The 26,222-nt window shown below is 34.7% G+C and overlaps 1 protein-coding gene across 1 annotated transcript; it reads right to left on the reverse strand.

Annotated features, from left to right (window-relative positions):
* Positions 1-19,843: 19,843 nt before the first annotated feature.
* Positions 19,844-22,226, reverse strand: LOC114273226 (U-box domain-containing protein 19). Its single transcript, XM_028214994.2, has one exon. The coding sequence runs from the start codon at positions 22,104-22,106 to the stop codon at positions 20,052-20,054; it is 2,055 nt and encodes a 684-aa protein (XP_028070795.2). The 5' UTR covers positions 22,107-22,226; the 3' UTR covers positions 19,844-20,051.
* Positions 22,227-26,222: the final 3,996 nt, after the last annotated feature.

Raw genomic sequence — 26,222 nt, forward strand, 5'->3', positions numbered from 1 at the left:
CAGATACCTTATGACAATGAATCATACTTTTAATCGTTTAAATGCTAGTTTGTTCCCCTCAAGTGACGCGCTGCGCCTACCTCCGGGCATTTCAAAAAGTGAGCAAGAGGTGTCACATCGACGTTTCGATGCAGTGAAAAATAAGCAAAGGTTCTTGTATTTTTCTAGGCGAGCGCGGATAAAGAAATTGGTCCAAGACAATAGGTTTAAGGTAGCCACTTGAAACATAGGAACCTTAACTGGTAAGATGATGGAATTGGTAAATGTTATGATTAGAAGGAGAGTTAGTAGAGCTCACGTACAAGAAACTAAATTGACAAGTGAGAAAGCTACGGAAATTGAGAATACCGGTTTTAAACTATATTAAGTGGTAAGGATAGACGCAGGAATGTGGTAGGAATCATAATTGCCAAAGGCCTTGTGGAGAGTGTGGTGGCAGTCACTCGGAAAGGGGATAGGATTATGCTAGTTAAACTAGTTATTGAAGGGAATATAGTGAACGTTATTAGCACATACGCCCCTCAATTAGGATTAGATGATCAGACTAAGAAGAATTTTGGGAGCAAATGGATAAGATCTTACAAGAGATACCCGTAGGAGAGAACCTGGTTATAGGTGGAGATTTTAATGGCCACATAGGCATAGATAAACTAGGCTATAAAATGGTGCATGATGGATACGATTTTGGTGACAGAAATGAAGCTGGAGAGAGTATCTTAGATTTTGCGTTGGCTTCTGACTTGGTGGTGCCCAATACTATGTATAAGAAGAGGGAGGAATATTTGATAACCTTTAAGAGTGGATTAGTTATGAGTCAAATAGATTACTTCTTAGTAAGAAAAGTAGACCGCCTAAAATGTAATGATTATAGGGTGATTCCTAGAGAGAGCTTGGCCTCTCAACATAGGATTTTGGTACTAGATTTATGTTTTAGAGGGCAATACCAAGTTAGAAAGGATGGTGAGCATCGTAGGACGAGATGGTGGGACTTAAAAGGGGATAAACTAGAAATATTTAAGAATCGAATGGATAAGGAAGGTACTTGAGACTTGGCCAATTGTATGAGGAGCATCTCAAGGGAAGTGCTTAGAGAGTCGAAAGGAACGGCACCCAGCTCTAGGAAAACTTGGTGGTGGAAGGAAGAGGTTCAAGCGGTAGTTAAGGCAAAAAAAGAGTGCTTTAAAAAGTGGCAAAAAGATAGAACTAAGAAAAACCTTAAGAGCTATAGATTGACTAATAAAGAGGCTAATAAAGTAGTGAGAGAGGCTAATTTCAAAGGTTATGATGACCTATACACTAGACTAGATAGTAAAGAGGGAGAGAAAAAGGTATACAAACTTGCTAAGATACGGGAGAGGAAAACAAGAGATTTTAATCAAGTTAAGTGCATCAAGAGTGAGGATTCTAAGGTATTGGTGAAAGATGAAAAGATTAAGGAAAGATAGAAGAATTATTTTGAGAAACTATTAAATAAGGAACATGGAGGTACGGCAATAGGGGAAGAAATAACCAGTAATACGATAAACCAAGACTACAGGTTCTATCGTAGGATTAGGAACTTTGAAGTGGAGATTGCATTTAAGAAGATGAAACAAATAAGGCTTTAGGACCCGATGATATTCCTATTGAAGCTTGGAAGTGTTTGGGTAAAAAGGGAGTTGCTTGGTTGACTAGGTTGTTTAGCAAAATTTTGTTGACTAGGAGCATACCAGATGAGTGGAGGAAGAGTATTTTAGTGCCAATCTATAAGAATAAAGGTGATGTCCAGAATTACAACAACTATAGAGGAATCAAGCTAATGTGTCATATAATGAAAGTGTGAGAGAGGGTGATGAAACGCCGATTGCGAGATATATCAATGGTATCAGAGAATCAATTTGGATTTATGCTTGGCAGGTCAACAATAGAAGCGATCTATCTTTTGAGGAGAGTAATAAAAAAGTATAAAGCAAAGAAAAGAGACATTCATAGGGTGTTTATCGACCTTGAGAAAGCATATGATAGAGTGTCTCGGGATATAATATGGTTAGAGAAAAAAGGGGTGACAAAATGTTACATTGATGTGATTATGGACATGTATGAAGGAGTGGTAACCACTATTAGATCGCTAGCTAGAGAGACAAATGAATTTCCCATCACTGTAGGGTTACACCAATGATCTACCTTAAGTCCTTATCTTTTTGCTTTAGTTATGGATGAGTTAACGAGAAATATCCAGGATGACGTGCCATGGTGTATGTTTTTTGCAGATGATATTGTGTTAGTGGATGAGACTAGAGAAGGAGTTAACACAAAGTTAGAGATTTGGAGAAAAGCTCTTGAATCTGAAGGATTCTAGATAAGCAAAACTAAGACAGAGTACATGGAGTGTAAATTTAGTAACAGTAACAATGAAAGCAAATGAGAAGTGAATATTGAGAACCAAGATGTCACAACCCAAACCCGCCCCCATGGGTTTAGTATCGTAACCGGCCAGTAATCCTTGGATTACCAAAGGCCTCTTGACAGACTAACATAAAGTTAGAGGCTGCGGAAGTAAACATACAAAATATATATAGTCCATTGAGCCGTGAAGACATACATGATACGCATCATTTAAAACTTTTATAAACTTATGAGTGATGTTGAGAGATATAACCTTTACATATCATTCACAGTAGTGTATTAACATAAATCTTGTCCAAAAACTTAACAACAAACAAAGTCTAATATAATTACACAAAAACAACCACAAATCTTGACTTCATTCGGAACCACCTCGGAGGCACAAAGGTTGGCTGACAAAAACTGAATCATAGGCCGTCAACTCTGGGCCTGGTCACGTACCTGCTTACCAACATACATAATATAAATAGTGAGCTACAGCCTAGTGAATAATAACAGATTAAATACTTTAATGAATGATGCTCATAACATATTTCAAGTCTCATAGTAAATTAGAATCATAATCAGATAACAGAACAGAATCATAATCTTGTCCATATTCAAATCATGTATGGTACATCTATTAGCACAAACATGTCTCTTTGGTCAAGCCTATCAACTTCCATGAAGGAACCTCCGGTACCAGGTAACATATCCCATACATTGGCCACGGTATTGTTTCCCCCGAGCTAGGACTTGTGCCATGGTATTGTTTCCCCCGGGCGAGGACCTAGGCCACGATATTATCCCTCGAGCGAGGGCCTGGGCCATAGTATTATCTCCTGGGCTAGGGCTTCATGACCATAAGCCACAGTATTATATCCCCTGGGCGAGGGCCTCTGCTAAAGATACCACAATTACGTCTCAAAGAAAGTGGGACAATCATTCATTCATACAAAACGTAGCATTTCAGAAAACTGATCATTTCATATCATCAGAAAATAATTAAAGTTAAACATAACTTTACAGAGTTATTACTCATAGATAATTGGTAGCTCCAATTAGATGAAAAAGTGGGCAATTCACTTATCTTGAGGTGCGTGACCTACATAACATGGCAGATTCATACATTGAAACACACGCTCGATTGTACATAACTTATTTTGTTGTTCTTAGTGTGTTCCTAGCCTTTAACCTCATTATGGAGTCTTAATCACGGCCTAGGAATGCCTAGGATAGAATAAGGATGCAAAAATGTACTTGAAACACTTAGCCAAAATTTTGCTGAAATAGGGGTCTCGCTCGAGCATGGCTTCCTTTGCTCGAGCGGACATGCCAAATGTGAGTGGTCACTCTTGCGTGGACTCCTTCGCTCAAACAGTTTGCAAAATGTGAAAAAATTCTGGTTACATGAAATCTCCGCTCGACGCTCGCTTGAGCGTAAGACACAGTTCCTCGCTTGAGCGCAAGCCTTGTTACTCAAGCGTGCTTCTAAACACGCAACTTTCTGAGAGCATGCAATTTATGCTCGAGCCAGCCTTTTGTCGCTCAAATGGAAGTATGAAAATAAGGATGGTCGCTCGAGCGTAGAATCCATCGCACGAGCGTGGAAGCAAAATTCTGGGTTTTCCATATTTGCTCCCAAGCTTCAAAATATGAATTCAACACCCCAAAACTCATCCTCTTGGGCCAAAATTCTAGAAAATGTTTAGAAACTCACAAAACATCATGGTTTAAAGATCATTTCATGAAATCAAGGTCCAAAAGTATGCCAATTGTGCAAAATTCCAACATAAACTTTATAAATGTTTCAAGAACACAACATGCATGAATTCTCTTGAACTCAACCTCTTCAAAACATGATCAAACTTGGCAACTTGATAGAAAATGTGATGAATTCCCAAAATATAAGTGAGATGAACACATGCATGAAAGAATTCTTGGAAATCATGCTCAATTTGTGAAGAAATGCACATGCATGCATGGTATGGCCCAATTCTTCTCAATTCTAATGCAATTCTCTCATGAATTCACCTAATTCTCTTGAAGTCTTGTAAAGTCTAACTCAATTACACAATTAAGGGTTTGATTCCTTACCTAGAGACTTGAATTCCCAAGAGATGAAGTTAAAACTCTCAAATCTTCTTCAAATGGTAATAATTCCTAGCAATCCCTTGATTTGAGCCTAAATTTTCTTCTTCTTCTTCTCTCTCTCTCGTTTAGGTGCTAGAAGATGGAAGTTAATAATGTCAAAAACATGTATTAAGGTGTAGAAGTGGTCTTGCATAAGCCCACTTAATGGCAATCAAGTAAATAACTTAAGCTAAATTAAGTAGCATTATGTATTCTAATTTAATCGTTCCAAATTGAATTTTGATTAAACTTACCATAAAATTCTATAATTCCTAATTAACATATAAATCAAGTCAATTTCTGAATCGGATGCCGGTAAGGCCTTCAATTCGTAAGTCAAAACTAAAACATGAACAGATCTTTCTATATCAAACAAAGATAAACATAAAATGATGCAATGCATATATAATTGACTCAAGATTCCTTCTTAACTACTTATTTGGCATACTTAAACATGAATTAGCGTTAATCATAGGTCGGGGTTGTTGCACAAGAACTGCCTAAGAGTGAACATTTCGTTATTTAGGGTCGATTATCATAACAGCGAGGAAGATTGATGCAGATGTGGCCCATAGGATTAAGACAGGATGGTGTAAATGGAGAAGTGCATCTGGGGTGTTATGCGATAAAAGAATACCCACTAAACTAAAAGGTAAGTTCTATAGAACGGCTATTAGACCAGTAATGTTGTATGGGACAGAGTGTTAGACAACCAAGAAACAACATGTAGACAAGATAAGTGTAGTTGAGATGAGAATGCTAAGGTGGATGTGTTGTAAGACTAGACAAGACAGAATTAGAAATGAGTGTATTCGGGAATAGGTAAGAGTAGCACCGATAGAAGATAAGTTGAGAGAGAATCGATTAAAATGGTTTGATCATATTCAACGGAGACCAACAGAGGCAGTAGTGAAGAAATGCAATGTTGTAAAGTGTTAGGGGACGGGGTAGGCCTAGATTAACATTGGCTAGCGTTGTAAATAGAGACATGAATCTACTTAATTTGACTAATGAAATAGCCTTTGATAGAGCCGCGTGGAGAAGAAGGATTCATGTAACCGACCCCATTTGATGGAACTTAAGGCTTGGTTTGTTTAAATTTGTATCTATTTGTGAAAATTTCAAGCTTATTTTTTTTGTTTTATCTGTTAGTTAGATTGATTTGTTCAAATTTTTCTATCTGTTCAAAATTTTTGTGCACTTGATGTACTGATCTATTCAATTTTTTTATGGAATCCATAAGGCTACACATTTAAAAACAGAGTAAAAGAGAAGATAGCTTCCTCCATTGTAGCACCAAACACAAGCACTGTCGAAAATAGAGAGAGAGCTGAAGAATATTACCAGCTCCGATTCTCTTTCATCACACACAATGTACAGAGAGAAACCAAAGAGAGTAAGAACCATGGAAGAAATGAATGGTGACCACATGCACAGCATAGCGAAGTGCTAGTTTCACTTCATTAAAGAGAATTAAAACCAACACCAAGAGGTGTAGAATCAAAAATGCCAAATTTAAAACAAACCTGTTCAAATTCTTTGTGCAACAAAGAACCATAAAAAAGCCCTAATTTTACTTCCATAGTGAAATCTTAATAGAAAGTATAAATTTTAAACGAAACCATGTGTATGATACATTAATTCAATTAAAATCCACACCAAACAAGTCATTAATTTCTTAATTCAACAATGAACAATCAAATTCAGAGAGAGAAAGAGAATGAGAGAGTTTTACTAAGTAGATGGTAGCGCTTGAAGGCGGATTGAACATTCTAGACGAAGCCTGAGGTAGAAGATGAAGGGAGAGACGAAAAAGACGACGATGTTGAGGTAAAAGAGTAAGAGAGATTGCAGTCAAGGTTGATTGGATGAACGAGATCAGAGAACACGAAGAGGAGAGATGAGAGAGATAGAAGAGAGAAGCAAAGAGAGAGCCAGATCGGAGACGGGGTGAAGTGGAGGATGGGCGGTGGTGATGGTGCTGAACTCGCCAGGGGTTAAGGTTCCAGTGGCAAAGTTCCAGGCTCCCCACTCCATGGAGGCGATGGCAACAGATCTGTGTAGATCTCGGTCTACGGTGGTCTAGAGAATGATGAAGAGACCGATGACCCTGGCTCTGTTGTGGTGGCAGTGTAGTGGCGGCAACGGTGTACCCATCAGACATCAGAGATGAGGAGGAGTAAGAGAGAGGTAGGTTCAAAACCGTATTTACGGGTATATATATAAAAGGGTAGTTTGGTCATTTCGTGTAAATATGTCCTTATGAACAAAGAAAATGAGGGGAAATTCTATTCCTACACACTAATTTTCCTTATTCTATACATTTAATGAATTTTTTCAGAATCATAATTTTATCCTTTAAAAAAATTACCATCTCACCCACACATCTCATAATTTCTCCATATACATCTCACCCACCACCATCTCACCAGCCACTTCACCATTGGCCACCGCCTCCCATGCTTAAACCTCATCCTCAGAGTTGTGACCATGCATCTAAATATTTAAACTCATCCTCTATACATGTGTTTCTAAATATTTAAATTCTCAATGTTTATGAATTTGTAAATGCACATTTCCATATTTTTCTAGAATGATCATGATCTGTATACCACTGCAATTTATCTAATTCTGCATTCCAGATGGACTATATAAACACTTCACATCCAAAATTTATTGGTGAAAGTAAAGCTATTGAAAAAGCATTGCATCAGATCAACTCCAGTAGGGTAGCTGCACCCATTCCTAGGCCGAAGGTATTTTGTGAATGTTGCACCTGCACTTACACCTGCTGTTTGAATTGCTTCATCTTCTTCCTACTACAAATCTAAATTGGCTGCATTTTGTCTGTTAGGATGTGGATTTGGAAAAGGCACCAACATCTGAATGTACATATGTTCCATTGGCTGAGAGGCTGAGAAGAGGCGGTGGTTGATGTTGTCATTGCTGCCATCACCAGTAGCTAGTGTAGTTAGGGTCAAGGTTTTTGGAGTGAGAAATGATGGAAGGAGAAGATGTACATAGAGAAGGTGAGGGCATATTTGGAATGTGAAGTGTATGGACTGAGATAAAGAAGTAAAAATCAAATTACTAAATGTGTGGATTGAGAAAAGATGTATACAGAGATAATTTGGTGTGTGGAAATAGAATTTCCCAAAGCGTTTGAACCATTGAACAAAAAAAATCCGATTTGGGACTTTTGACTCGTGTCCCTTATATTTATTATCTTTTTGGAAAAATTATGAAGAAAAAAAATTTAAGTTTCACGTTGAAAAAAAATAAAATTTTAATTTTTTAAATTTAAATCTTAATTTTTTTATATGTTTTTAATGTAAATTATTCTATTATTTTCATTAAATAAATTGACAGAAAAAAAAAATATTTTATTTACTAAACTCAATGTAGATATAAATAAAATGTCTAAAATATTATTATTATTTTTTTTAGTTTAATAATTAAAATACTCATTTTTTTCATCAATTTAAGTTAATGAAAATGGACAAATAGTTTAGATTGCTAACAAATCAAAAGTTTAGGATTTAAATTAATAAAATTTAAAAATCAAGTTTATTTTGTTACAAAGGTCAAACATTTAGTTATATATATATATATATATATAATTTCCCCTATCTTTTTATAATATATGATTATTTACCTATTTCTTTATAAACTTCATTTTTTATTTTTTGAGAACCTATTCTATATAAAGTAGTTATTATTATTTGATACTAGCAACAAACCCATGTTATAAACGGAATGAAAATTTTGGATTTTTTTAAATATAAAATATTATAAACTAAAAAATAATTTATCGTATTTATTTGAATTTTATAAAAAAAAATTATTGAAACAAAAATGGTTCAATAAGCTTATTATTTCAAAATGTTAATAGACAGAATGTTAAAAATAAATTATTTCAAAAAATATTATTTGGTTCAAAAGCACAAAATTTTAAAAATTTGATTAAAGAAAACTAAAATAAACCGAAATAATAATTTTATAACATTTACACTTAAAAATATTAATATTAAGATAATCAATAATCTCATGACACATGTATTTGTTAAATTCATGTATGTGATCTATTTCATTGTTTTTATAAGATGTGATTTATAATATTTGAAACTATAACTAAGTTCATTAATAATGTATAATTTAATCCCTATACCGGAAAAAAGTGGTAAGATCATAATCACCCTGTTTAGTTTTCAAACTCAAATATAATTTTTAAGTTTTTTATTTTTCATAAATTTTTTTTAATCTTTGGTAATCTTATTTTTAGATTTCAATAAAAAAAAAAATATATATATATATATATATTCTTAGATACACCTAATCTCCATACAATTAAAAAATAAAATTTGTAAAGAAATATGAAAAAATATCACTAAAATGAAAAAATAAAAAGTAAAAACAAAAAAATTACACATTTTTTATATCTTTTGTCTTTAGCCATTTTTTTTTTTAATTTTAAAATTATAAATATCATGGCATTGTTTGGTTTGTATCTAGAGATACAATTTTTGAGAAAAAATTTCAAAATTTTGTTTGGTTAAAATTTTTTGAATTTTTTTTTCAAAATCACTTTTTTCTCTACTACACATCAATCAATTATTTTTTCTCTCTCCCCTTTCTTTCCGTCACGCCCCACTTTTTATTACTCGAAAAACATTACCAAATTCATTAAATTAAATCAATTTCAGAGATAACATGCGGAGCATCCTCACATCACGAGGAGGAATAAATCAAATTCTCTCATTCAAATATAAAATGAATGCAACAGGAGTATATCTAAATAAATTACCCGAAGGCTTACATCTTAAAAGCATAAATAGGGTTTAACCCTTTTACATCAATGGCATTCCGCCCACAAATAAAAGGTCTCATGGTCAACAGGTAAAGAAGATCCATGACCTTGAAACACTTCTCGATGTTCACCTGAAAAAAAATTAACAACGTGGGATGAACATAATGTCCAGTAGGGATCTTAACATGATCCTAAACAATAACAACTTACAGATAGCTATGATCATGAATGTTTAGTCTCATACTGTATAAATAAGGGTGAATTACACCAACGAACCCTATAGTTTGGGGTTTATGTTACTTTGGTCCCTGAGTTTTCAATTGTAACACATTTGATCTTGAATTTTGAATCTTATTCTAAATAAGGACAATTGAAGATACTATTGGATTTTTCAAGGGCAAATTCGTCAATTTGATAAAATATAAATTAATTTGACAAAAATAAATGTCAAAAAGTTATTTTTGAATTTTTTAAAATTATTTCTACCTACTAAAGATAAAATTATATAAAATTGATAAATCTTTTAGACATTTATTTTTTTTCCAAATTAATTTTTATTATGTATTTGGATGATGATCATGTAAAATTAATTTTTAAAAATTAATCATGTAATTTTTATTATTTTTTTTATCAATTTTACATAATTTTATCTTTGGTGGGTATAAATAATTTTTAAAATTTTTTAAATATTTTTTTGAAATTTATTTTTGTCAAATTAGTTTATATTTTATCAAATTGACGATTTTGCCCTTGAAATTAAGCGATGGTATATTTAATTGTCCTTATTTGAAACAAAATTTAAAATTCAGGGTCAAATGTGTTACAATTGAAAAGTCAAGGACTAAAGTGACACGAACCCCAAACTATAGGGACTATTAGTATAATTTACCCATATAAATAATGTGATGGTTTATACAGAAGTATACACATATAAGTACTTTTCTCAAAATCATTCATTTCATTCCATAACATAAGCAATTCACATTTCTTTCTTCTTATTACCTTTTCACCAAAATTTATATGACAAAAACAAATTTTTGAAAGAAAGAATTTCACCAAAACCTTTTTACGCCTTCTCCCACTTTCTAGACTTACACTTGATTTGACTTTTCAAAACATGTTCACAAGTATTCGATATCCTTCAAATTTCATACAATCTCAATATAGTATTACGTCCGTTTTCATCACATTCGTATCTATATATGTATACCTTTAGTACAAAAGGAAACAACAAGCAACCAACGACTATTTACTCAACACATGAGGCAACTCGGCCTTCTAGAAACATAACCATCACAACCTGCAATGAAATGCCAATGTACCAGACACCAGCTAGAAGGTAATGATACATCTGCAAATTCTCCAAGCGCTAGCTGGAAGGTAATGGTACCTCTCATTCTCAGCGCAGCCAATTCTCCAGGCGCTAGCTAGAAGGTAATGATATCTCTTATTCTCAACGCAGCCAATTCTCCAGGCGCTAGCTGAAAGGTAATGGTACCTCTCATTCTTAGTGCAATTCACATTTTCCAACCATCACTTTATACAGCAAGTATAATTAACTCGAGTGCACTACATTCACATAATCATTTCAAAATCATAATGTCATCCTCCACCGATGGCCATGGACAAAACCTCCAAACAAAATGTATTCACTACACGTAATACAATCATCCAAGTTTCATGAGGCATTAAGTCCAACGACGCAATAATATTGCAAGGTTTTCAACTTTCACCAAGGTTCTTACTTAATTTGCAAAAGAGTTATAATTAGCCCTACCTTTCCAAGGTTAATTTCCACAATTCCCAATTTACCATACACCAATTATACCTTCAACAAAACTCAATTTCCTCCATTAAAAAAAAAAAAAGAATCCAATCCTAGATAACAAAGTCATAATTCACTCAATTTCTACCTAACGAAAGTGTAACCCTATAATTCTAATCTCATAGTTAAATCCGCTTTTTAATAATTAACAAACTAGCAATTCGTTATATTTAACTATAATCAACCCAACACAAAGTTAATGCTAAAATCAAAAGACCAAATTTAATCTCAAATCAATTACCAAATCATTAATCAAATTCCTTAATTCATAACATGATTATTTCATAATTTCAACCCTTTTTATCTATTAGGCATTATATACAAAGAAAATTTAGGGCTTCACTTCTTTCTCAACATAAACATTTTAGCCACTCCCCAATTTAACCCAAACAACTACCAATTTCACAAAATTTCAATCTCAACTACCAAATCTTAGATCCTCTATCATGATTTTTGAAAAATCCATAACATGGTTTTTATGCAATAAAAACTTACCATATGTCTATCTATGAAAAAGATCAAAGAAATCCCTACCTCAAAGAGAGAAGAGGAGAAAAGCCCAAAAATCAACTTTGCCGGAATTCGATCTTCACTGGTCAAAACGAAGCTCTCGGTATGCTCGTCATTTTTTTTTATAAGGAACCAGTACCAAAATCCCAATGGATTCTTGAGATCAAAAGAAAATGCAAGGTTTTGAGGGTTTGGGTAGAGAGAGATGAGAGAAAAAGAGAGAGAGATTGTAGAGAGAGAGAGAGAGATATAATCAGGAATGAGTGAAAAGGAGGCAACATGTGCAATACATAGCTGAAATGCACAAAAAATGAGACTGAACACGCGTCAGGCCGCACGTGCGGAGCGGCCTCTTGCATGTGCGGCTTTCACCCCCGTACGTGCAGTCTCTCCTGCACCTCCTCTCCCGCACCTGCATATATTGTAGTGTTGCACACAGCCTTTGCTAGTTTCCGCACGTGCGGCCCCTCTCCCGTACGTGTGGCCCAAGACCACGCATGTGTGGCCCTGGCCCGCCAGCCCGGAAGATCTTCAACTCAACTTCCGATACTCGGGACCCGACTTCGCACCCTCCGAAACAAGAGAAAACTCGGAATTGAAACAAACAAGAAAGAAAATTTTGAGGAGATGTTTTCGAAAGTAACGAGCCCAACCGTTGACAGAACCACACTTTAAAATCTAACATTTTAACGAAAGTAAATCCAACATAACTCAAGAGAACAAGACAACTTATGTACCGGTCATCATACTTTCTCTCACATCCTACATATCAATCAATCATTTTTTTTCTCATACTCATCTATTCAACTACAAATAATAATAATAATAATAACAATAATAATAATAATAATAATAATAATAAAAAAAATTAAATCATCCCAAATTTCAAAACTCCAAAACAATTCTTAAAACATACAACCAAACAAATTTTATAAACTCTTTCTAAAAAATTATTTTTCAAAATTATTTTACAAATACAAACCAAATATGGTCCTTACTTTTTAGGTGCATTCAACTAAAAGGTGAACAAAAACTTGAAAAACAATTTTCAAAAATTAAACTAAACAATTCCGATAAGTGTTTTTTAATAAAATAAATAATTAATTATTAATAATTTTTGTTACATGTGTACTTTCTATGTAAAAATTTAATACTATCCATAATACCTACCAAGCCTTATTTATTACAAGGATCAAACTTTAATTTTTTTTGGTAATGTTCAGTTATCCGTTGCCAAAGTGTAATGTCTTTAATTCGGCTTTGTGTTGCCATTTTTTTGTCATATGTTCGAGAGTTCAATATTGAGGAGAAAAAAAAATCGAGTTGTTTTCACCATTTTTTGTCCCTTTTTTTATTATAAAGAAACTTATTACAAGGTTGACCTCTTCCGAGCTGCGAGCACCATCTAAACTATGAATTTCCTCTAAGCTAACTGTCACGACCCAAACCTGCCCCTATAGGTTTAGCGTCGTAACCGGCCAGTAATCCTAAGATTACCTACGGCCTCTAAAATAGATTAACAAAATAAAGGGCTAGCGGAAGCAAGTAAATAAATATAATCGTTCAATGAGCTGTGCTGACTTTTATGAAACATAAAATTTTAAACATTTACGTACATACATCATAACATCATCAATACGCCAACCAAATGTAGATGTGACAAAAAGGGACTTGGCCCTGTATACAAAATAAACAAAAGACATTAAGAGCTTAAAACTTGGTCACAAAACATCTTGATCGCATTGACTTTCAGGAACCTCCATATGAGGCACGGTGGTTGGCTTGACAAAACAAAAGTCAGATAGAAGCCCTCAAGCTTGGTCCTGTACACGCTCACCTACATATATATATATATATATATATACAAACAGTGACCTAAAGCCTAGTGAATAACATTAATGAAAGAGATTAGTGAACGAATTCCGAACATTTCATAATCATAAAACCGATCATAACATTATCATTCTCATATCCGAACATAATAATAGTACATTCAATAGAACATATCACATCGTCATCCAACTAGAGTAATCGATTCTAGATACCGATTAAACACATATCACCACAATGAAGTGATTAACGAGATCTTGTAATTACATATATGTGTCATGGACCCGCATTAATATGCCGTCCCCCATGACTTGGGACTATTTATGGATGCCAAAATAGATTTCAAACATAGAACATTTGTTCAAGTAAACAATATCATTTCAGAAATCATAACGTATCAAATCACATTTGAAACATAATTCATATGAACATGTCTTTACAATAATGTTACTCACAATGGGCTTCCAGAAATGGTTGGTCAGTCTTTGAATCTTGACCTACAAACACAAATGTACATAGTACAAAACATGTCTCATTATCACTCATTCATATGGCCATACATGGCTTAGCTTTCTTACTTTAACTTCTTACTCATTCCATGTCACATAGCTTGTTCGTATTGGACCACATACTCGGATTCGACACATATTTTCTAATTCACTTACATATGATGTTTCTTAGCTTATTAATCCTTAATGGCTCATAAATCATGCTTAAGAATGCCCGAAAAGAGATAGAAGCGAAGATATGTACTTAAAACATTTTTTGAAATCATGCTAAAAATAAGCTGTTGGCTAGAGCCAGCTTTTCGCCGCTAAAGCTAGCTGAAGGCAAAAATTGAGCTTGCTTGAGCCACCATTTGATCGCTCTAGCCAACTTTTGTAGAGTTCAAAATGCTGGGAGCTCGCAATGTTGGCTCGAGCCACCACTTGGTCGATCGAGCCAACTGTGAATTTCTAGGCACCAAGCTCAACAAAAAAGGCTTACAAACAACTTTCAAAACTTGGGGTCTTGCATGATTTGATCAAACACATAAAATAGCTTTAGAAAACTCCAATGCTGTGACAACCGTCACCTCTGATTAACGTTAAATTGTGATTAAGCATGATAAGTAATTGATTAAGATGAAATCCTGAATTGATTGCATGAGTGTATTGTTTTAAATGCATTTTTATCTGTTTGATTACTGAATGATTTGTTCGTGTTTTAATCTCGAATTGCGAATTGAAAGCCTTATCGACGACCGAATCAGAAATTGATTAGTGTTATATGCTAATTAGGATTTATAGGATTTTATGGTAGGTTTAATTAAAATTCAATTTGGAATTATTAAATTAGAATAAATAAAGTTAAGTTATATTAGCTTGAGTTTATTACCTTGTTGCCATTAGTGGGCACTTTCTAAGCCATTAGTTGATTTCATGTTTAGCACTATCATTTACCATCTCCTCTAGACCAAAACCGTAAGAGAGAGGGAGACTAGGGGAGATTGAGTTCATCTAGAGTTTAGCTTGGATATTTAGAGGAATTGAAGAGGATTTGCAAAATTGGGCTAACACATTTGGAATTCAAGACTTAAGGTAGGAAATTCATTCTCTTGATTATGAATTGAAGTTGTTACATGCATTGTTCATGAAGGTTTCATTGAAATTATGTTCAATTGGTTAATAGAGTCAAGAATTAGCTCAAAGTGTTGATTTGAGAGTGAATTCATGCATGCATGTCCATTTTGAGGTTGTTTTCATGAAAATCCTACATGCATGTTCATATTTTAGTTGTGGTTCAAGAATTCACCATGTTTTAGAGTTCAATCTTGCATTTGATCATGTTTTGGAGCATTAGAGTTCATGAGAACTCATGCATGTTATGTTTTTGCATTGTTCTTCAAGTTCCATTAAAAATTATGTTCTATTGTCACACCTTTGGGCTTGATTTTATAAAATGATCTTTGAAACATGTTGTATTATGGGTTTCTAAGTGTTTTCCAGAAAATTGGCCCAAAAGGTTGAGTTTTGATATGTTTGATTCTTGGTTTGAGCTTTGGAAACAAATCTGGAAAACCCAGATTTTGGCTTCCACGCTCGAGCAACCACCTTTGTGTTCAAAGCTCCGCTCGAGCGACGGAATGCTGGCTCGAGCGTAGATTGTAAGCTCTCAGATTTTTGCGTGTGCAGACGCACGCTCAAGCGACGAGATCCACGCTCGAGTGAGGAACTGTGTCTCACGCTCAAGTGAGCATCGAGTAGAGATTTTCAGCAACCAATACTTTTTGCATTTTTACAAACAGCACGAGCAAGGAAGTCTACGCTTGAGCGACCCTTCTGTTTTGGTAAGCTCGCTCAAGCAGAGAAAGCCACGCTCAAGCGAGACCCTTGTTTTCAGCAAATTTTGAAATGTGTTTTAAAGTGCAATTTTTGCATCCTCATCCCATCCTAGGCATTCCTAAGCCATGTTTAAGGCATCTTAATGAGGATAATGTTATAGAACCGCACCAAGCCATATAGGGGCTAAGTTATTAATTCTAAGTGTGTAACTTAGTGTGTGTTCATTCTGTAATTGTGTAGGGTTGGCACCCGAGGACGCTGATTAGCCTGTCTATAGCCCAGTAATTTGTGAGTAACAATGTTGTAAAGATACTTTCAATTATAATTATTTCTGAACAATTGATTGTACTGCTTTCTGAAATGACATTGTTTACTGAATGAATGTTTGTCCTATTTGTAAACTGCACTTGTGGCATCCATAGCAACTTACTGTTACTGTACTGTTACTGCTACTGTTACAGAGATCTCTGTCAGTTCCAATGTTCGGAACTACTACGGTTTACTATTATGATGGCCATCAACTGACTGTTTGGTCTGTTAAGACCTACTGTACTGTCTTGCTATTCGACGTACCACGTATGACTGTTATGATTTCTAAATGACTGATATGGCATGAATTATGAGCCACTAATTGAATAACTGATTTACTGATGTAATTGACTGTTTTAATTAATGAAAGGACATTCATTCTTAACCCCTTTACACAGTTGTTATTCACTGGGCTTTAGCTCACTGTTTATATATGTATGTACGTAGCCAGGCACCGGACCGAAGCTAGGAGCGTCAAGTTGAGCTCTCGTTTTGTCAAGCTAAGCATTGGGCCTCACTTCGAGATTCCAAGTCTGTTCAAGCCAAGGCTGTTTTGGGGTGTCTCAGATTTATCCTTTTGTCTCTGTTTGTAATGAATGTTTAAGACTTTTGACTGTACAGTTTTGGTGAAGGGATTGGATCCCAAACTTGTATGTTACGCGTATCCGATATGTATATATGTTTTGGTTATGAATGTGACTTTGTCCATAAAGTCTTTTTGCATTCAGATTTTCACAGCTCATTGGACATTTTTTATTTACTGATTGGCTTCCGCCAGCCCCTTACTCTGTACTGTTGTTGTTACTGTTAAGTAGGCCTTTGGTAATCACAGATTACTGGCCGGTTACGATACTAAATCCTGAGGGGCGGGTTTGGGTCGTGACAAATACAAGACCCTTAAAACATCTTTTATTTAAAAACTCATCAATTCTTGAAACATTTGAACCAAAACTCCCTCATGCAAGATTTTTCAACTCTTCTCATGGTTTTTCATAACATGCAAATGGTAATCAACAAACTCATGAATTTCTGAAACAGTGGATATGATTTAAACTCACATGCATGAAAGGACTTTAAAACTCATACTCAAAATGATAAAATCAAAGATAATCCACCATGAATGCACATACAAGCCACCTAAATGTTCAAAGACCCATTTCCTTACAAATATCATGAAATTAGCTCAATAATTTGATGAACTCATAATGCATGGAAGATTTACAATAGAAATTAGTCATAGAATTCTTACCCAAAGCTTTAATTTCATAAATGTTAGATGAATCTTTCAAGTTTCTTCAATCTCTAGCACAAAAATGGGCTTCTCTCTCTAAAATGAGCTATCTCACTCTCTCTCTCTCTCTCTCTCTCTAAGATGAACTCTCTGCTCAAAGAAGTAGAAAGAACAAAAGAAATGTTGCCTACATTCCCTTACATTTCAGCAGATATACACATACACACATACTTTTACAATTTGAACAAACAGCATGTGCACACACATGCACCACTCCAACACACCCATAAGAATTTATCCTCTACACTCAACACCACCAAATGCCCAACTTAGATTTCTCAGTACACCCACACAGATTTCTTAGCACACACTCACTCAAGGATTTAATCCTCTGCACTCAACGTTACAAAATGCCTCAGCATATCATACACTTAATCATATATTGGATCATGAATAGGAGTAGATTAGGCATAAATCATGCATCATCTTAATTAAACACAAGTAACCTTAATTAATCATGGCTAGCACATGACTTAATTAATCCAAAATTGTTCTAATTAAGGCTCAATTTAATCACATGCGATTTTACTAATTTGAATCAATTTTTAACAAAACTTCTCATATGGTTCCAAATATTCCAATTAGTCTCTCCATGTACTCAAATTCGGTTTCGGAAAGCATTTAGGCTATCAATTTCGGATTCAAAACAGAAATCATGACAGATAATTCTACGAATAACAGATAGAAAGCCAAATGGCACATAAAATACACAATTAGCACATAATTCCCTTCTAAACACTTAGTTAGCATTCTTAATTATGGATTAGTAGTTAATTACAGATCGGGGTTGTTACACTAACATTATTGTACTCCATTCATCTTATGAAATTGTGATTCTCAGAAAAATTTCTACTTATAGCCATTGCTGGAGAAGCGTGTATAATCGGATGGTTGTCGCCATTGCCACCAAAATATTGCCATTGGAGGGTTCTCAAGATTTTGAGGGTGGGTAAGTTTTGAAGGCTTTAAAGTATGTGGGTGGTGATGGATAGAGGCCATCAATGGAACGAGTTAAACTTACTCAACCCGCAACTATTGTGTTCAAATCCTAACTTTTAACGGGCTTTGACTAGTTAATGGGCTGGTACGAGCCGAACATATCTAAAAAACTAAATGCACATCCTATCCATAAGCCCAAATCTTCTAGGCCAAAATTAAACCGAACAGAGATACACATTTTTCTTTATACTTATATTATTAAGTTCTACACATTTTTCATTCACAAATTTTTAATATTTTCATTAGTTATTTTTCTTATTTCCTTTCCAACATAATTAAAGTATTTTGATTTTTTTTTTATACCTTTTCTACGTCTCATATAATCAAAAAACAATCCAGTAACATATAATACCTACAAGCGGAGGGGGGAAAAAATAGAAAAAATAAAAATAAAAAGCTTTAAACATGAGAACCAAAAAAAAAAAAAAAATTCAAACTAAGCATTAGACCAAAAAAATCAAACTAAACATTTAACTTACCTGTGTGCGCTATTACGAACCAAGTTTATGACCGGGCTCAGGTTACAAACTTTTGTCCAAAGTCTTAACTCATCTTTTATGGATTTGAGCACTCAAGCAGGCTGGAACGGGCTATGGAATGAGTTGGTCGAGTTGGGTAATATCAGGTTTTTTATCCGCGGGCCATTTGGGACCCCTAGTAATGGAGGTAAGTGTTCTCATAAACCCTATCTTATGATTAAGTAGGCGTATGAACTTAATTGTGAGATAGAATATCTCAAATTGAAATCCTCTTTAGTAATTTCATTTGAGATTATTATTGTCATAAAAATAGGGTCCAAAATAATAAATGGAGTGCTAACAGCAACACTCCAAAAATAATAATAATAAAATAATGAAAAAACATCACTGAAAATTTAAAATCAACCGTCAAGATTCATTCAAGGTTTGGTTCCACAATAACAAACTTGCATACACACCATAGATAAAAAAAATAATAAAAATAAAAATAGATAAAAATTTCAAAATCATGGTAATTTTTTGAGTGTTTTCTGGTATCCTAAAATTTTCCATTCCCAAATAAAAAGATAGATAGCCCTATTGTATATGCCAATCATATCAAGCAGAACACGGCAGCAAAATTGTATTTTAAAAATTGCTCATACTGAATTGGTGAAACTGAAAACCTGCAGGGATGTTTTCAAGCCAAAATTTAGTAAGAAAATGTACATGAAATAATATGAAAAAATGATCTTCTGCCAAAATGTTGTAGTTCTAGCTGCTCTATTTCAGAATTTTCTCAGCAAAAATCCATCTAAGTTCTTCCAAGACTATGAATTCTTCACCTGTTAGCAACATCTTCATCAAATAAGAAAAGAAAACAAAAGAAAAGAAAACAGGCCAAGAACTAAGAAATCATTTGTAGCTCACTCACTTCACACTTGGACAAACACAAATTTAATTCACTGCATTACAGAACCAAACATGTATTCATTTCTTCAAACTCTCTTATTTATTACTACAGAAATCATAGTATATTACAAAGATGTGATACAGAATGTAGCTCTTGAAAAAAAAATCCGAGCTAACATCAAGAAAATCTAGCAGTACACGAACAAAAATCAAACCGTGCACACAATAGTATACGTATGTATGTATATACAAGAACTAAAAAAAATAATTATAAAAAAAAAATGATGGTTTAGCCTACATGGATATACCTCTCTTGTGGAACTGCACTAGTTGTCAAGCCAGAAGAGCTTGTTTCTTGGAATTTATGGAGGATTTTGATAAGCGAACACGCTTTCTTGCTCGCGTGAAAAGTACCATCGGTGAGAAGCGAATAGAGCAAAGTTATGAGCGAAGGGTCTTTCGCCAAAACAGCCACCACATCGATGCCACATTTGATGCACAGAGACAGCAAAATTGATACACAGTACTCTTTCCCTGCTCGAGGGATCGAAGATCGCAAAAGGCCTATCACTCGTGGCAAAGCTGGTGTTTGTAGAATTGCGATTGATCCTTCGACGCTCTCTGATAAGGTTGAAAGCACTGCCAGTGAATCTGATATAAGCTCATCCTTGTTTGAAGATGCTAAAATGTCGGCTAACAATGGAATTGTCTCGGCTTCAAGCACTCTATGACGGTTGGCATGGTATAAAAGGAGCCCGAAAATTGCCACCACGGCGTTCTTTTTCCCACATGCCGTGCCTTCTTTGATTAGCTCCACCAAAGCTGGAATAGCATTGGGCGTTCCACCGATCAATTTTCGATACTCGTGAACTGATGATAGATAAAAGATTGTTGCAGCTGCAATTTGTCGCGATTCCAACTTTAGTCCCTTTTTAAGAACCGATAGAATTGAATTCAAACCTCCATTTTCGATGATCGCTTTCTTGCCAATTGAATGCTTAGAGAGCTTTAACAATGCCGCAATTGCATGCTCTTGGATTGATGGATTAGTTGAATCAAGCAATTCAAGTAGAGGCGGCACGGTGCCAGATTCAACCAAGCGAGACCGGTTGAAAATGTTTGATTTCGCGAGCAAACGAATCTCGAAAGCCGCCTTGTTTTTCTGCTCATCTGTTCCATGGTAAAGTCTGTTGGCGAGAAAATCAGCAAGAAATTTCACAGTTTCTGCGGCTACTGGACTACCCGCGACAATCGTCCTCGTTATGTCACGATTCTTCTTTCTCGATTTCGCAAGCGAAATCCCATTATCGGCGCAGAACTGGTGAATGAGCTTTCGGAGAGTGGAATTGGGGACCAGCTCTGTGTTTGTCAATTTTTCCCCTGTTTTGGGACAGAGGAGGTTTCCGGATTTGAGCCATTTTTGAATCGAAGGTCGATCGTAAGTCTGACCCGTTGAAACGGTTACCGGATCAATCATCAGCTCGAGCGAAATCGGACACCGAAAATCTTCAAGACTTAAGCAGCTAAGCGTTTCCAGATTACATTTACCATCTGTTTGATCAGTGTCTCTGTGATATTCACTTGTTTCAAACAGAGCTCCCCTGTTGTAGCTCATGAACCCAATTAAACTGCTCAACAAGAGCAGCTCTCTCTCATTACTATCCAAGCACTCCAAACTAACAACTTCATCTAAAAATTTGATTTCAGTGTGACACTCACTCCAACTTCGAATCTCAAGATAATCGATAACTCGCTTGATGAAACTCCGGTCCGGTTCAAACCTGTTTTCGAATTGATTCAATATCAAAATCACTCTGTTCATCGCACTTTCATCATCTGGGTCGACTTCCAATTTCGCTTTTCGAGCTTGCTTCGCCACCAATTCAACTAGTTCTTTGATTTCGCATGACAAATCTATTGAACCCAATGGTAGAACATCAAGAGCAGTCGCGACAGAGCGAATCAAAACGCGAAATTGCGTCGCTACGAAGTGGGATTTCATTAGAATCCACAACCGAGAGCCTTCGCGAGTGCAATCTTCGAACAAGAAGAGAATTTTTTGGAAAGAAATGTGGAGCTCGGAGAAGCAGAGGACAACTGAGTGGGTTAAATTGGGCAGTCTGTCTCGGATTTCTTCAAAGAAAATCAGCAGAATTCCGATTTGGCGAATCGTTTCGCGAGCGTTTCGTTTCTGGGTTGCGAAGAATTTGGATTGAAAACTGCATATGTCCCGACACAGAGTGATCAGTGATTCAAGAAGGGTCGCCGGAGATATGGCCTCACAGGGATGAACCGCCGGAAAAGTCAGAAACCGGCGATCCGACCTGTCAAATTTTTGAATCATCGATCGAAATTGAAACTGAATTAACTGTTGTACGATGAAGTATATAAATTCAGAGTCTAACTATGCTCTGTTTGTGAAAATAAAAATAGAATCATGGGTTTTGGTGTTTTTAAATAGAGGATCTTGGGGGACACGTGGCGAAAACCCATCTGCTTGTATGGCTGTGCAGACTTGAGTATTTGGCATGGTAATAAGTGTGACACGTGTGTGGCGACACGTGGGAGGATGGGGTTGGGTAGTGAAGTTTCTTGGATCATGCTCGGGTGACATTGGGGGGAGTACAGAGATGGGAATAAGTGGGACCCACAGTGACCGACGTGACACGTGGGTAGATATGGATGGTGACGTGTTGCCCGACAAATGGGGGAAGAGTTCGCGCGTTTTGAGAGATAGAGATCAGAGAAGCAACTTAAGCCGAAAACGACAAGGCCCGTCTGTCTCTGATTGTTATGTGGCTTTCAAGAGATAATAATTACGTGTCTTTTGTGCAAAGGAAGAGGTGAGGAAAACGATTTAGAGATAGTCAAATTTAAATTAATTTTATATAATTATTTATTTATTGATCTAACACCTATTAATTTAATTTTTAAAATTTTATTATTGTGTGGCATGTTTATTAATAAGACAAATTTGTAAGAATTATGTATAATATATTTTTCTTAGAGTATCAGCATCAGAGTCGCTACAACGACTTTGATGCTATTGTAGAGAGCCAAATTATAAATATATTGATGTATCAGAGTCGTTATGGGTTTCATTCATTTTGACAAAGGTACAGTTCTTCCTCTGATGAAGCGAGGAATTGTTCACATTATAATCAATTTTTTATTATATTTTCTTTTCCGTGCTTTTTTCTCTCACCAACAAGAACACTATCTCTCATACCACTATTACTGTCAACACTTACCAGAGCCAACACAAAAATTTCATTCTGACCATCTTGGAAGTTCATCAGGTTCTCTCTCTCTGAACTGGAGCAAAGCTGGGGTCATCCCCCAGGATGTCCCATGAGAAGAAGAAAAATGCTAAAATTTTGCTTAATCGGTCCACCACTCGATCATCTGGCCGGTCGACCACCCTGGCTCCTACTGTTCTGTTATTGCTCTAGTGTTGCTTTGGGTCTTATTTTGTACCTTTTTAATATATTTAAATTGAAAAATATAAAAGAATAAAAAATAATATTTAATGAAATAAAATTTTAAAATAGAGAGTTTGATGGAGTATGTATATAAAAAAGAAGCTAGCTAAAATAAAAAAGTGAATTTTGAGTTATAATTTGACTCAAAATTTACTGAGGCTGATTCGGATGCTCTTAAGCTTAAGAAAAAGATTAGGAAAAATGGAATTCATGTTTATGTTAATGTTTTGCTAATAGTGAAATATAGTTGTCTGACGCCCCAAATATTTTTTTTTTTTTTGAAACGATTTAAATAACAATAACTTACTAGATAAAATTTTAACTACTAGTTAGGAACTTTTAAGTTCTTACAAAGCCAAAGTCCAACGACAAAATAAAACTACAAGTTCACACACAACGTCACAACATAGTTTAATCCTAATACAAGGGATAACAGGATTTTATTCTGATAAAATCTTGACTCTAAGTCAGCTAAGGTTCGATATTGGCAGCAGCTCCAGTTTCAGCCCCAGTCCCTTCTTCGACATAATCTGGCATGAAACGCCAGGGCAACAAAATATATGCCATGAGTTTTGCAACACAGTAAGAAAACGTAACCAACCTACCATTCTTTTTAAGAGAAAGATAATAAGATTCTAAACATGAGATAACAATATAATTGTACACATAAATTGCAACCCTTAGAATAATTTCAATAATTTTAATAAATTAGGTGACACTCGAAATCTCACCAAAGAGATTTAACTTACCAACCACTAAGCATGGCAACGGTTAATTTGAAACCCTCCCTTGGTCAAATATTTAAGTGTTACCAACCGTAACTACTAGGGATGCCCACGTCCGGAGTTATATACCCAAGTAGTGGCATCCGTGGTCTGCCCCAAGGAAACGGTCTGCCAGGGGTAAGTAACCTCCCTGTGTGCCACCTGCACATCCACCCTTATTCCAAAACTGAATACCGAAAAGGGTTCAAATAAGTCCCGTGCCATCTTAGAGTTTCGCAACATAATTTACGTGAGAATTCTCAAAACCAGGGCTCACCCTGAATACCCGGTATTAACCCTTCATCAGTAACTCATTATATACCGTTAATCCTTTTGGTTAATTTATATACTAAACACAAATTATTCAAATCTCAATCACCAATAACGTTATACCAACTAAAGAAAAACTCCCAACATAAAATCTTATGCATGTCACCCAATAATAGTTCAATGTACAAAATTTAGTAAACAATTACTTAAAACCATGGTATGAACATAATAACTTAAATACAAGAAATAAACCATAAATGCACACCTGCACAAATTTTTGATTTACTAAATTAGACTAGTATAATATGAAAGTGGTGATTTTATCCTGTCCAGAAATTTTTTTCAGAATATATGTCTTGCAAGTAAAATTTTAAATACATTACTTATACAACTCTAAAATTCATATCAATCTACAAAATAATCCATAAACATGTTATGTTATTTTTCAGAAAGCATTTTCCAAAAATAAATTACAAAATAATTCTTAAAAATTCCAAGGGTGTTTATGACACAGATTTGTCACATTTCCTTATATTAATTCCATGCTTAAATTTATAGATCAAACCCATAATCTAAAAATTTATCATGAAACTAGACTTCTCAAATTTCATCTTTTAGTTAGAAATTACCAGATTTGGCTTAGTATAGAATTTTAAATAAATTTTCAAATACAAGGTAAAATCTGTCACATAGTTTCAGATTTAGTTAAAATTTTGTATAAATTCTTAGAAAGCTCAAAAATTGTTTCCAAATTTTTTTGGATAAACTAGACATCATTATCAACAACTTTGTAGAAGGAATCATCTCTAAATTTTGAGTATAAAATTATCTAAAAATTCGGATAAACATGCTGGCAGATTCAAACAGATTATTCTCAACACAGTTTCAGATTAAAAATTTGTATAAATTCGTAGAAAGCTCAAAAATGGTTTCCAAAATTTCTGGACAAACTAGATATCATTATCAATAACTTTATAGAAGAAGTCATCTCGAAATTTTGAGTTTAAAATTATCGAAAAATTCGGGTAACAGGTTGGCAGATTCAAACAGATTATTCTGAACACAGCTTCAGTTTTAATTAAAAATTTGAATAAATTCGTAGAGAGCTCAAAAATTGTTGCAAAAATTCCTGGATGAATTAGACGTAATTATCAACAACTTTGTAGAAGAATTAATATCGAAATTTTTAGTATAAAATTGTCTAAAAATTCGGGCAAACATGCTGGCAGATTCAACACAGATTTAGACAATGTATCAAATGTACATAAACTGAAAAATTTCAATGATATAAAAAAAAATGAGAGGGTTGAGAGGGTTTTCTTACTTAGTGGTAGGGTTGAAATGGAATAATGAAATGGTAGGAAAATATGCAACCTCAATCTCCTCCTCTTCTTCCACCAGAATTCCCTCTATTTGGATGTAATGGTTTATGCTTAGTCTAGAAATATGAACTCTCTGTGCAGAAATATGAACTCTACTAGATGCAATTTAAAGACTCCCTCCGAGGTTAGCTCTCTCTCTCCCACTCTCTCACACATTTTTTTTTTCAAAAAAAATTCCATTCCCTTTCTCCAATTTCTAAGAGCAAGCTTTCCCTAAATTTTATAAGCTTTTCCCTAAATTTTACAAGCTTTCCCTAAATTTTATGGCTATCCTAAATTCTAAAAGATGGTGGGTTTGGTAGGAGCTGTGGGTTGTTTGCCCACGGTTTGTTTGTTTGTATTTTTGTTTATTTATTTATTTATTTTTATTTATTTATTTATTTTTTTGTGTGTATTTGTAGGGGTTATGAAGATTGGTACCCTAAGATTTTTATCTAAGGTATTTAGTAAGAATAATTATTATATTGAATCCTAATTAAACTAATTTATAAACAACAAATATTGAACACCCACAAAATTATCATTCTTAATAGGGTCTTTGTTAGTGATAGGATTTGGTTAA

The sequence above is a fragment of the Camellia sinensis genome, chromosome 15 (assembly GCF_055761805.1).
Source record: "Camellia sinensis isolate YWXY chromosome 15, ASM5576180v1, whole genome shotgun sequence".
NCBI classification, from domain to species: Eukaryota; Viridiplantae; Streptophyta; class Magnoliopsida; order Ericales; family Theaceae; genus Camellia; species Camellia sinensis.